The sequence below is a fragment of the Pogona vitticeps genome, chromosome 2 (assembly GCF_051106095.1).
Source record: "Pogona vitticeps strain Pit_001003342236 chromosome 2, PviZW2.1, whole genome shotgun sequence".
In the NCBI taxonomy this organism is placed as follows: domain Eukaryota; kingdom Metazoa; phylum Chordata; class Lepidosauria; order Squamata; family Agamidae; genus Pogona; species Pogona vitticeps.
In genome coordinates this window covers 240,423,894-240,436,427 of record NC_135784.1, presented here as the reverse complement: position 1 = coordinate 240,436,427, position 12,534 = coordinate 240,423,894, and the positions used below count along the sequence as shown (strand labels likewise).

General features: G+C 40.2%; 1 protein-coding gene and 1 long non-coding RNA gene across 4 annotated transcripts in view; both read left to right on the top strand.

Moving 5' to 3' along the window:
• Positions 1 to 456: 456 nt before the first annotated feature.
• On the top strand, positions 457 to 9,000 carry LOC144586954 (uncharacterized). 3 transcript variants are annotated; one of them, XR_013542052.1, is made up of 3 exons: positions 457 to 3,677; positions 7,654 to 7,743; positions 8,161 to 9,000. It is a non-coding gene; the product is annotated as an uncharacterized LOC144586954 (long non-coding RNA). The 3 variants fall into 3 exon arrangements; XR_013542055.1 differs by lacking the exon at positions 457 to 3,677 and adding an exon at positions 3,703 to 5,696; XR_013542054.1 differs by lacking the exon at positions 457 to 3,677 and adding an exon at positions 5,904 to 6,150.
• A 1,988-nt stretch (positions 9,001 to 10,988) lies between these two features.
• SLC28A3 (solute carrier family 28 member 3) overlaps positions 10,989 to 12,534 on the top strand; it is a 42,923-nt gene continuing 41,377 nt past the window's right edge. The window contains exon 1 of the mRNA XM_078384093.1: positions 10,989 to 11,152. Coding sequence (XP_078240219.1) covers positions 10,989 to 11,152 — 164 coding nt within the window. The remainder of the gene's footprint in view (positions 11,153 to 12,534) is intronic.

The following is a 12,534-nucleotide window of genomic DNA, read 5'->3' as shown; positions in this document are numbered from 1 at the left end:
GGACTTGTTGCAAGCAAGCATGAAATCAACAGAACTTCCTTATCCTGACTATGTTTCACTATGTATGAACAGATGTCATAAGCGGAAGCATTAAAACAACTTATTGCCCTCCAGATTTTGTTGGGTGTAGTCAGCAGTGGTGGCTACAGCATTGGACTAAGATTCAGATTTACTACTACTACTACTACTACTACTACTACTACTACTACTACTACTACTACTACTACTACTACTACTACTACCACCACCACCACCACCACCAATAACAACAACAATAATAATAATACTACTGCTGAAAGATTGTGGAAAATCTTATCAAAATTAAATGGCTGAATGATGGAAATACAATTAAATCCTTAAACACATGGGCAGTTCCAGTAATTAGATACCCAGCTGCAGTAATTAGATATCCAGCTATAGTAATACTGTACTGTAGATTAGACTCAAAATGAATTATAAGAATTGGATTGAAAAACATGGAAACTAATGAACATGTATCACACACTACATCCAAAAACTGATGTGGACAAAACAGTACCAGAAGCAGTTACAGATCTCAGAAATCACATCAGAGTTACAAAAACAGCAATATTAGGAACAGCATACATACTGTGCTGATATTTAACAGATAGGTTTTCAGTTAAAACTTGTATCTCTTTATAATACCAGTCAATGTTTTTTATAATTTTGACTGTGCCTAGTGTTTTTTAAAATCATCATCATCATCATCATCATCCACATAGGCATCCTTCAGTCTCGAGAGACTATGGTAATGTGCTCTGTATGGAGGACCTGGAACAGCATCTAGTGTTTCAGCGCTGTATGCAAAGCTGGAGTGTCCTCTCCAGAGCACGAAGCCTGGGTAGAATAATATGGAGGATAGGCTGTTACCCAAGCAGCAAATCCATGTCACCCAAGCAGTGACTCTCCATGTCACTGAAATAGTCCAATGGAAAGGCAAGAGCCAATACAACTGGTTCCAGCAACGTCACAGGAGTTAGCAGAACAACACGAACTGCCTCCAGGACTCAGGCTCCGGATTTTGCCTCGAAGTTAACTGCTGAAGCCGTTTCCATGAGTGGATATAGCCACAAGGCAGTGGAGGTTTGAAATAGGAGTTTTCCTTCTCCTAGATGGGCTGCCTTCCAAGGCTGATGATTCCCACCTACCAGTCTTCATCATCATCATTATCATCATCATCATTATAATGTGCTGTCATGTTGATTCCAACTTATGGCAACCCATTCTAGGGTTTTCTAGGTAGAGTACTCACATGTGACTTACCATTCTCTTTTGGGGGTGCTCTGGGACTGTGCAGCTTGCCAAGCTGCACAGTCCCTGGGAGGCACAGTGGGGAATCCAGGTACTCAACTTACGGACTGATACAGACAGTAATTTCATGGTCATGAAACTCAATGGTTAACTTTGATCCTGCTACACTCTCTTGGCCTGCCCTATTTCACAGGTTGTTGTGGAGACAACATTCCTTTGGAGGAATGGGATATAAGCACTTAGATAATCACCTGGCAGGTATGTTTGAATTATATTCCTGCATTGAGCCAGGAGGTTGGACTTGATGACCTTGTAGGCCCCTTCCAACTTCACTTTTTGATGATTCTTCGATAAGCGCAAAAAATTAATTGCCATCCGCACTAGTCACAACAGCATTAAGAGGTACACATTTTCTTCCTTCCTTCAGTAAGATTTACACAAGGGATCCCACTGAAAGTACCCCACCTCCTCAAATAAGAAAACTTTTCTAGGTTGAGTAGAGCCTCCTGGGTCACTGGCAAGGTCTGAAATTGGCATGTGAGACTTTTTGCTTATTTCAACTAACCTGTCAAAGTAAGTCAGCTTGCTGCTCCCTACTGCATAATTTAGATGCAACCCCATAGTTACTTTATTTCCCCATTTCCCATCAATAACTTTTTCTATTTACATTCTTTTGCTGTGGCTAACATATTTTGTAGTTACCTAAAGGTAAATTATTTAAGTAACATAATAAAAAGGGCATGTTTCAGGTTTTTTAATGAAACACAAACACAGAGATACATTTTCATTAAATTATATGACACACCTTAGAGTATGTCATATAATTTGACTGCTATTCTATATTGTATAATTTTATTGTTTGGGGTCCTAGATGAGCTTCCTTGACTTTTCAGGAAAGGCAGGGTATGCTTGAAAAAATACTGAGCCTGTTTGCATTCCACTGGCTGCAATCCTATTCAAATAATCTGGCAGGTAAATCTCACCGAACTCAGAAGGACCTGCTCACAAGCAAACATGTGTAACACTGCAGTGATTGATAACCACAATGCTAACTGGCATAAGTGACCCATTAATTCCCACGGAAAAGTCTGTCATTTCAAGTTTTCTCTGCTAGAAGAGTAAGATTTGGGATGTCCTAGCAGATCACTTAGCTGCTGTTGCAATTAGAAATCTTTGCTGATCTATTGCAAATTGCTCAAGAGATCTCCCAGAAGATACTGTACAGATGTACCTTCTGTCCATAGGAGGGCCATGAGTTTTCCTTCACAGAGGTCAGCCCTCTGTTTGAAAGGCTATTGAAAGAATTCTCCATTCCAAGGCAAACAGTTTGAAATGACTGCCTGATCCAAGTGCACTATAGATTTTTTTTAACTCCAAGGAGATGCCCTAGCTGTGTTAGTCTGTTACAGCAAAAAACAATTTGTCATAGGTTTTGTGGATTACAGCCCAGTTCTTTGAATGTATCTTCAGAACCATGTGAAGAAATGGCTGCCATTCATAATAGTTTATGCCAAATATATCTTGCTAATCTTCTTTTTCTTTTTTAATGAGCAGGCACACAGGGCAAACCCATGTCCACTAAGGCAGGTTGTACTCTTATTTCTATTTTAAACATTCTTGAGGGTGTGTATTTTTCCAAATTTGCATTAGAAATGTAAACTAGCACAGGCAAATTTTATGCAAATTGATATCCCCTCTGTATACTTAGCTGCACTGTCTGCCCCTCCCCTGATTTATGTATAGAGATGGAAAATGGGGGTGGGGTTGTTTGTTTGGTGAAGGGGTTGACTGCAGCATTCAAAATGCCCCAGCCATCTTGGCTGCCCCTTTTTCAAAGTTCTGATTAGCAGGCCCATTTCCCATCTCTGCCTAGATAACCTGCAAGCAGAAATTCAGGTATTCAGTGCCCTTTGAAATGTGTGCTTCATCCCATCATCAATAAATAACTTCATCTCTTTAAATAAAAGCATAATGGCATTAAAATGTTAATGCTACAACCAGAAGGTTATGCAGAGATCTGGACGTCTGGCTGTGAGAGAGATAATCATTGAACACGCTTCTGAACTCTCAGACAACTCAACCCCATGTGTTAATCATCCTCTTCTGTAAGATTTCACAAGCCTGGATTTTCACTTGGGTTAGTGTGTGACTACAGTGACTCCTTAGAGAGGTGGAGCATTCATTCAGCTTCAGAAATCTGGGTGTGACTACAGTCAGGTAAACCTCTTGTATTCGGAAGAAATAACAAATAGAGAGCTCCAATGGATATTGTTGATGGTCGTATAGGATCATAGCTGCAGCTTTGAAAAGAAGCCAGGCTCCCTGCCTACCCACTCAACAAAGCAATGGCAATGCCAGAAGTTAATGGAACTTTTTCTAACAGCTACAGGAACCCTGCATTTGAGGTAAGTTCCAAAGTAGTTTGGGTGTTTTTTTCCCATTGCTCTTTAGAAAAGCTAAAATGCCATGAAATGTGCCTGTGTGTTTGTGTTTCATTAAAGAAACAGAGGTTCTCTCCAGATTTCGCAAGAGCTGAGGCACCTGCCAAGAGCTGTCCTGTGAATGCAAGGTGTTCTTGCCTCAGATAACACAGTTGTGTGAAAACAGAGGCTCCACTGACTGTTTCTTTTGTCTCATGTTTTGTCATCAGAGCAGATCAACCCTTTCTTTGCTTTTGACTCTGAAGCACTGTAGCACTTGCACTCGTACAGACTTTCTAAACATTCTGCATTCACCAATGCCATTTGAAGAGCTCAGCATCTCCAGCTGGATTGTTGTCATTGTAAATTGTTATTGCCCAACTAGATTATTACAAAAGAGGCACTGGGAGCTATGTTTATCAGCCTCCTGCTCTGTTGCACTTGTAAAAAAAATTATAGAGAAAGTACTGTAGTCATATGCTAAAATACGTATACATACGCAAGCAGATTCATTTGATGTAGCTTCTCTGGTGTTGGTACCTCCATAGCACCCAAAGAAAAGAGGGGAAAACAACAACAACAAAAAATTCTGCTATCATGGGTTTTCCTTTTTTTCTGGCAAAACAAAATTTAAAAAAATTAAGAGAAAAAAATGTTGTAGCACCTTAAAGACTTACTGCTATATTTTAATGTGGGCTTTCACAGACAGGCCCACTTCCTCAGACTTGCCCACAAAAGGTGGCAGTAAAATATAGCAGTTTGCTTGTTTAAAATATTGGTCTTTAAGGTGCCCTAATGTGTTTTTTTCCTCTTCTTTTTGCCTATTGGTTTTGCCTGCTAGCACACACTAACATGGCTACCTCTTCTAAAACTTTCCTTTTTCTTGTATCCCCACATAGAAATAAAAGGACTCTGAAGGTCTTTGTGGACTTCATACAAATAAGAGCCACAGAACTTCAGCAACAACACTCATTAACATGGACAGCAAAGACTGTTCACAAGTTAGCAAGTTTCATAAAACACTAAACTATGTGAATACACCTGAAACGACAGCACTAGCACTCTAGATAGCTGATGGAGAAAGAAGACTCCTGTCCATGAACGACACCCACCTGAAATTGGGGGCATCTGGAATAGGCCCCTGCCAATTTTTTTAGAACAGCCTTTTCTACCCTCCGGGCATAAGCACACCAATTAACAGAAGTATACCTGCTAATATGCATCCTGAAAGAGGATAATACAATGGGCTCAAGTCACAGGAAGCCAGATTTTGGTTAAATATCAGGAAAAACATCCTGTTAGAGCAGTGCAACAATGAAGCCAATTACCTGGAGAGGTGGGGAGTGCTCCAACACTGGAGGCATTCAAGAGAAACTTAAGACAACCACCTGGCAGATATCCTTTGGTTTGTATTCCTGCATTAAGCAGGAGGTTGGACTTGATGGCCTTATAGGCCCCTTCGAACATTATTCTATGATTTATGGAGAAAAGGGATCAAAATCTTCCCAAATCCCACCCACTTCCTGAGACAATAGTATTTGTGAGAGAAAGAGGTTTGCTCAATAGGGAAATGGCAGAAGCCACTGTATGGGAAGGGAAGGCTGGTGCCCAATAAATTAAAGGAATACAAATCCACAAGCAGCTCAGCCTCTCATCTCTTCAATATTGGCTGCACCCATGAACAAAACCTTCAATCCAGACACCCCTGATCCCATGATAAATTCTGAGTCACTTGTTTCACACAACAGAAGTCCATACCAAAGCCAAGTTGTCTGTGTGTGTGTAGGGGGGAGGTTGGAAAATGTGACTTTATTTACCTCCTCCTCTCCACCTCTGCGAGCAAAGGTAAAGAGTCAACACTTATGTAAACCCCGCAGATTCAATGAGTTTATTTACGTTGGGACAATCAACTGGATTCAAGCCATTATCTCTTAGTCAATCCTGCTTCCTAGGTTCTTGTGGCAATAAAAACAGGGAAGACCACCATCTTGGACAAAAGGCAAGGTAAAAATGTAATAACTTAAAGTCCATGTTTCTAAATGTGTGTCTGCCTTCAGTCGTAGAAAACTGAGGAGAGCAGAAGCATGACTTAGACTACAAACAGCTTGTTGGGCAAGCAGACGCTAGATTCTACCACATCCAGTCCACTGTTTGTTCTGCAAGGGCTTCCTCAAACATCCTGGCTAGGCTCCAAAACAAGAAGTCAGCCCAGCTGGGAGAAGAAGTAGGAGTGGTTGTGGGGCAGACTCCTCACTCCTTCCTGCAGATTTGACCTTGATTTAAATCCTACAACACACTTGACACACTTGGTAATGGTGGTGCTGTTAATCTCTTGACTTGCTTTTACATCTGATTTGAGTTAAATTGTTTACACTCTCTGAGTTGCTTTTCAATTGACTTTGTGGCTGGAATTTTTTCCCCTGAAATCTGCTGATACAGGATAGAAATTTGCTGGCAGGTAAGTAAACAATAGGGTTTCTATAATGATGCATAGTTTGAATCCCATTCAACATTTAACAGCAAATTAGTGCTAAAATGTTGAGCACATAGGAAGAAAGTATGGTAAACATTGACTGCATCATATTTACTTGCTTTTCACATTTCTTACATCTCTGGCATCATGAATACTTACCTGATGGGGACAGAATGCAGCTAAATTATTTTCTAAGGGGAATTTTCAACCAAATGAGACTATTATGCATTAAGAGGGCTACAAAATGGACTATAAAACCCCACTCCCTTCTTCTGCCTTGCTTTTCCCATTGAACAGCTGAACCATAGAAAACAGCTCAGTAAGGGAAAGGAAAGAGCACAACAAAGAGAAAAGAGAACATTAGTTACTAATGCAGGAAGAAACCTCATGGTGCAATTCATTATGCAAGCTCCTTCCTCTGTATGGAAACCTATGGTACTCCAAAAAGTCACCTGTGCATTTTGCAAGTGCATGTGTGCAGTGTCCAGAGTGCAACTGCATTTTGAAAATGTTGACTTTCAATAAACTGTACAGGAGGGCTTGGCAGAGCAGCTGTGCATGTTAGGTGAAGTGTGCTTTCTCAGTGTTAACTGCCCATAAAAGAAAAAAGTGGAATGGAGTGCTTTTTAACATTTGTACCCCATTTTTCCTCAAAGAGCTGAATATTACATAATAAACCTATTTGTTTAAGCTGAGGTGAAGAATAATGTCTAACCTATAGATGAATCACTCCCTCTTCACACAAAAAAAGAAGAAATTAACCCCTCATTCTGCATAAGATTTAGATATACAAATATCCATTTATGGATATAAATTTGAATAGATATTCTAATTTAGATAGGATTATAATTCAGTGTCTCATACCAGAGAAAGACTGAGTTTTTCAGGGTCCCGTTCACCCTTTTTTCTTCTATTCCCAAATCAGATTCGGGCAAACAGCCTTTCACACAGGAAATTAAAGCCTGAGACAGGTGATCAAGGCAATAGGCATCTTAGAACCCAGAAATCATAGTTTGATACTTCATTATGAGGTGTCTGTGATACACCAATACATCTAGAAAAGATCATGTTGAGAAAGGCCACTACAGGCTTGGTTTCATGTTCTGGGAACCTGTTGCCCTCCAGATGTTAATGATGATGATGATGATCATCATCATCCTCTTAGAACTGCAGAACTGGAAAAGACCCTAATGATCAAGTCCAATCCCTATCAAGGAGGCACAATGGGGAATTGAACTCCTAACCTAAATCACTGAGCTATCCAGGGCTCTTAACTCAGGGAGCCTCTGGACATTGCCACAATTAAGTGGTCTGAAGAGAGTTGAAGTCCAACATCCCCATCAAACATAACAGATTTTGTTTCTGCAAAGAACTATTATTTGCTTTAGCTTTTTTCTTATTACAGTGTACATCATCGCTATACAGTGTGAGGATCGAGGGTATATCCACCTGAACTTTTTTCTCATCTTCCATTGTTCTGTCTTTCAGGAGGATATAAGTGACTTCCCAAACAAGAATGATGATACTGCGTTTAGAAACAGGAACTTGGAAAAAGGCCATTCATTCCACCTGAACCAGGCAAGAGAAACTTTTTTTCATGAGATTACCACAAACAGCTCTAAATCTGGCCTGCATCCAAAGTGAAGGTCAAAGTATTTATCTGGGTTGGAGAACATTTACCCCTCCAAATACAGTATGCAACTTCAGTTCCCATCCACCCTAGCCAGCAACCATGGCCACTGGAGAGAGAGAATACTGTAGTAACATTTGGAGGGCCCGAGGTTCCTTCTCCCTGTTTCACATTGAAGTTCTCTATCAGGTTTTTTTTTTTTCCAGTCAGCCCCAACCGCGGGTGATGGGGATAAATGAGATGAGAAACCCAGAGAACACTATATTCCATGTGGGGGACATTTGCAAAGGTCAGCCACTGTGATACAAGAAACAATGGATAAGGATCACACTATCAAGAATGTGTTGTGCTTCTTCTCTCTCCAGAATGAAACCAACATTGATATTGGCAGAGATCATCAAATACACAAACATGAAGCAGAAGACAACGATTCCAAAGGGTAATAATCTCATTTTTGGAGTCTTCTGTTCCCATTTTCCCCTTCAAATGAAGTGTTAAAAGAGACCATATGCTGTAGGGTCCTGGGCTGGGACTTGAGAGATCTCTGTTCTAGTCTCCACTGCGCCCTGAAACTTTTGGGGTGATTTTGAGCCACTAATTTTCTCTCCACCTGACCTACCTCATAGGGTTATTGTTAGGATAAAGTGGGCAATGAGAGAGCTATGTATGGCACTACATTAGAGGAAAGATCGGAAATATAATAAATAAATGGTCTTGTTATCTTCGGCTTGGCAATCTAGTATTCTTTGTCTTGGCTTCAGAGCTTTTGTTTATAAATGGAGGAAAAACCTATTTCAGAGATTGCCATCTGACCTACTCATTTCTCAATATTTACAATGTGAAAGAAATATAGGTGCATCAGGATTGTATAATTTATAAGGTGGTGTGTGAAGAATTGTTTCTAGTCTGTGGCCCCCTTCATATGTACCAGGACACACACACCATATGCCTCTGTTGAGAATGGTTGCTCTACAAATTTTCCAAGTTCTCAACAAACCTTCATCCTAAAATCGACGTTGCCAGTTTTGCAATGAATATTTGACCTTGAGGATTTCTTTCCATTTGTAGGTGAATTTGTAGCAACAGCTATAAAATTTTTTAGCTTTTTTAAAAAGGAGAAATAATTTTTATCAACCTCTGCACCTAGATGTAAAGCAACAGATAATTTTAGTTTCTACAGAGTGATTTCTCAGAGCTATGGATGACTGATGCTTCTCAGCATCTTCCAGTAATCATCACCTACTCAGTTCTACAGTAGTTGTACAGAACTAAGCAATACTTTTCTAGAGGAAAATCTGTGAGTAATATGGCCAGTTTCCTTGATGTGCTGATGCTGATGAAATGACTCATTTGGGGAAAAAAACACATTTATTTTGTATTTCTGCTTTATCCTATTAAGCAGATAGACAAAGTGCAAACTTTCTGTATTCTGCTATACATTTTCCTCTGATTATAGCCTAATTCACAAGTGAATTGAAATGAAATGGAATGACTAAGCATTGCCTGCTTATTAGAAAACATCACCTGGCTTATTGCTGTGTCATTAATGATGTGCAAGAATTGGATTATGAAGTTTTTCATGGTTTGGAGATAATGTTTCCTCACCTGTTAATCACTGTACATCATGTTGCTGTTAGGTTTAACATGTTGTGGTACTTTAAAGACTGGCTGTAAGCAGTAGCATGATTAAAGGAACAACAGAGGAAAAGTGTATGTTAATATAGAGAATGACAGACTTTACTTTTGAGCCTTGTTCTGAAATATAGGTTTGGTAGTTGTGAAGGAAAATAACAGTAGATAACAGTATAAGTATTGTATTTGGTAGTGACTTAAGAAACCTTGACTGATATTTAATCAATTTATATGAGTGTCCAGCATGTGCATAACTTCTGTGTCAGCTGTTTCCCTCTGGATTCTTGTTTTGTAGTTTTTCTATTACAGAATAGCAAGTTTCATATCTTTTGAAGAGTGTCCTGGTAGACTGAAGTGATTTGAGGCAGGTTTATACACAAAAGAATTAATAGACATAAATCAACAATGCACAGAAACCTAACATAGCTACCTCTTCTAAAACTGTATTTTTTGTGTGTGACATAAAAGGTGTGTGTTGAGGTATCTGTTTATGCTAGATGAGACTGTTTATTTTATTCAATACATTTCTAACTTGCCTTTACATTAAAAGCAGTGCACAAAGTGGCTAACAAATATCACTAAAATGGATTTATAGTTTGAAAAATTAAATAAATCTATGAAAATCATTGCAGTAATCAGCAATACATTACAAAAAGCATAACTGAAGAGAGAATTGATCACAGCTCCAAGTGGGGTGAATTCAGCATCCTGAATGCAACACAGGAAAAAGTCTTCTTCTGTGTTTCTAGAGGTTATTATATTTTTAAGAAGGTTTTAGCTCCCAATCACAGGTTGGACCTACACTGGTGCTCTGGGAATCTAAAGAAGATTGCTTGAAGTTAGGGAGGAGGTGTTATATTCCATTTGGTGCAATCTTAATATCTAAATGCAGAGAGGCAGAGGAAGTGATTTTTGGGGAGTTTTTGTTTTTGTTGTTTTACCTGTGCTAGACCATCATTGATACATGGAAACAATTAGATTAAACGTGTTTTTAAAATCATTTGATTTGTGTGTAATGTTGATGAATAAATTGCTGTAGCTGTGGCTTCACTCAGCACTTCCCACTTCGATTAAATTGAAAAATATTTTCTTTGCCTAAGTGATTCAATGCATCAGCAACTGTCCAGCAGCAGAAGAAAATCACTTCTCTTGCCCCTCCACAGATGAGCAAGGGAAGTGTTCAATTTGCCAGTATCCTGGAGTGGCTCGCTTATTAAGTTACTTGATGATTAGAGGTGGGAGTATTCGTATAAGAATACCCCTGCACAGCTGGTCTTAACGAGGGTTCAGCCCCCCCCCCGGGCCAGACCATCCACTCATGTGTCTGCAAGCAACAGCGGCCCCTCTCTTCCTTCTAATCACTCCCGGAGCCCCACTTGGTTAGCCAAGTGATTAAGTCTCTGATTACCAGGAAAAAGAGCAAACCAACCCTCCCCTGCAGCATACCAAATAGCAGGACAAATGCCCGTCTGATCGAGTCTTTGGACTCTGGGCAGGTTCATAATGAAATTGGCAGTCTCTGGATCCTTTCTAGGATCTGAAGGTTGAAAGGTTAAAACCAATGTCGGAAATCAAGAATCTGTGTACAGTATTCACGCCGCTGTCTATGATACCCTACCACAACCACAACTATGAGGAAGCAAGCTGCAGTCAAAACTGTGAAGCTTACTTCCTTATAATGAATATAAAACTGACGCTGAACTTCACAGACCTGCCCCACAAATTGTCAGTATGGCATAAGAATGTACATTACTATTCTATGTCAGAATAGTTTTCCATAATCAGCATTTTTAATTTTGTACTATCCAATTAGAGAAACAGGACAAGAAGAGGACATCTGCTTTCCTATGTTTGCCTTTATTATGTGTTATCATGTCACCTCCAACCTATGGCAACCCTGTGAATTGATTACCTCTGAAAGTCCTCTTACTGCCAACACTACTCAGGTCTTGAAAAATAAAGACCAATTATTGATGTCATCTATCTCATGTTCAGATGACAAAGAGGACAGTACCGTATTTTTCCATGTATACAACCCCCAATGTATAAGTTGCCCCTTAATTTTGACCCTTGCTGGAGGCAAAGGAGCAGTTAATGGGCAACTACTCCTCCACCTCCGTCTCCTGCTGCCTCCACTGCCCAACCACCTCCTCCATTGCGACTGCTGGGGCTCACCTCTAGCTCACGTTGTTGCAGCCTTGTCCCCTGCCTGAAGGGAGCGCTAGAGGAGGCGATGTCGTGGCAGCAATCAATGGGCAGCAGCAAGAGGCGCCCGAATGCACATGAGTGCTCCTTTGCCTCCATCTCGTGCTGCTGCTGTGGCCTCCACCACCGGAGGGGACAAGGCAGCGACGTGAGCTGGAGGTGAGCCCCGGCAGTCACACTGGAGGAGGCAATGGGCGGCGGCGGCGGCAGCAAGAGGTGCCTGAGTGCTCCTTTGCCTCTGCCTCCTTCCGTGTATAAAATGACCCTCATTTTCCCCTAATTATTTTAGGGGAAAGTGTCATTTTATACATGGAAAAATACAGTAGTTACTTAGAAGTCTTGTCTTCTTCTGATATGTCCAGATAAAATAGCCCAGTGCAGTCATTTTAGCTTCTTCTGAGCATTCAACCTTGGTTTGATTTAGAACTCAATTCTGGAAGTCCATAGTATGCTTAAAGATCTCATCTAACACCATAGTTCAGCCTTTTCTATTATTCAGCTTTCACAGCACTGCATTGTAGTCAGATGTATCACAGTATGAAGGTCTTGGTTCCCAAAAAGACATCCTTACACTTCAGGATCTTTTCTAGTTCCTTCATCACTTGTTGTCTTTAGCATCTAATTACTTGGGCAAGTATCTGCCATGTAAACAAGGAAGAGAGAACTTTGTAACTCCTTTTATTAGCTAGGAATTGTTGCTCAGCAGCCTCAAGAAGATCATTCTGCAATAGATGTGTGTCCCTTGTTAATTCAAATAATTTATTGGACCTTAGGAAAACTTCCAGCTTTCTCCCAGATTTGGGACCCAAGGTGAGGTGACATAGTAATTTAAAACAACGAAAAGTGGCACAACTGGTAACTTATAAGTGGAGGCTTTTGTGCTATCAGGAGAGCTATAACTG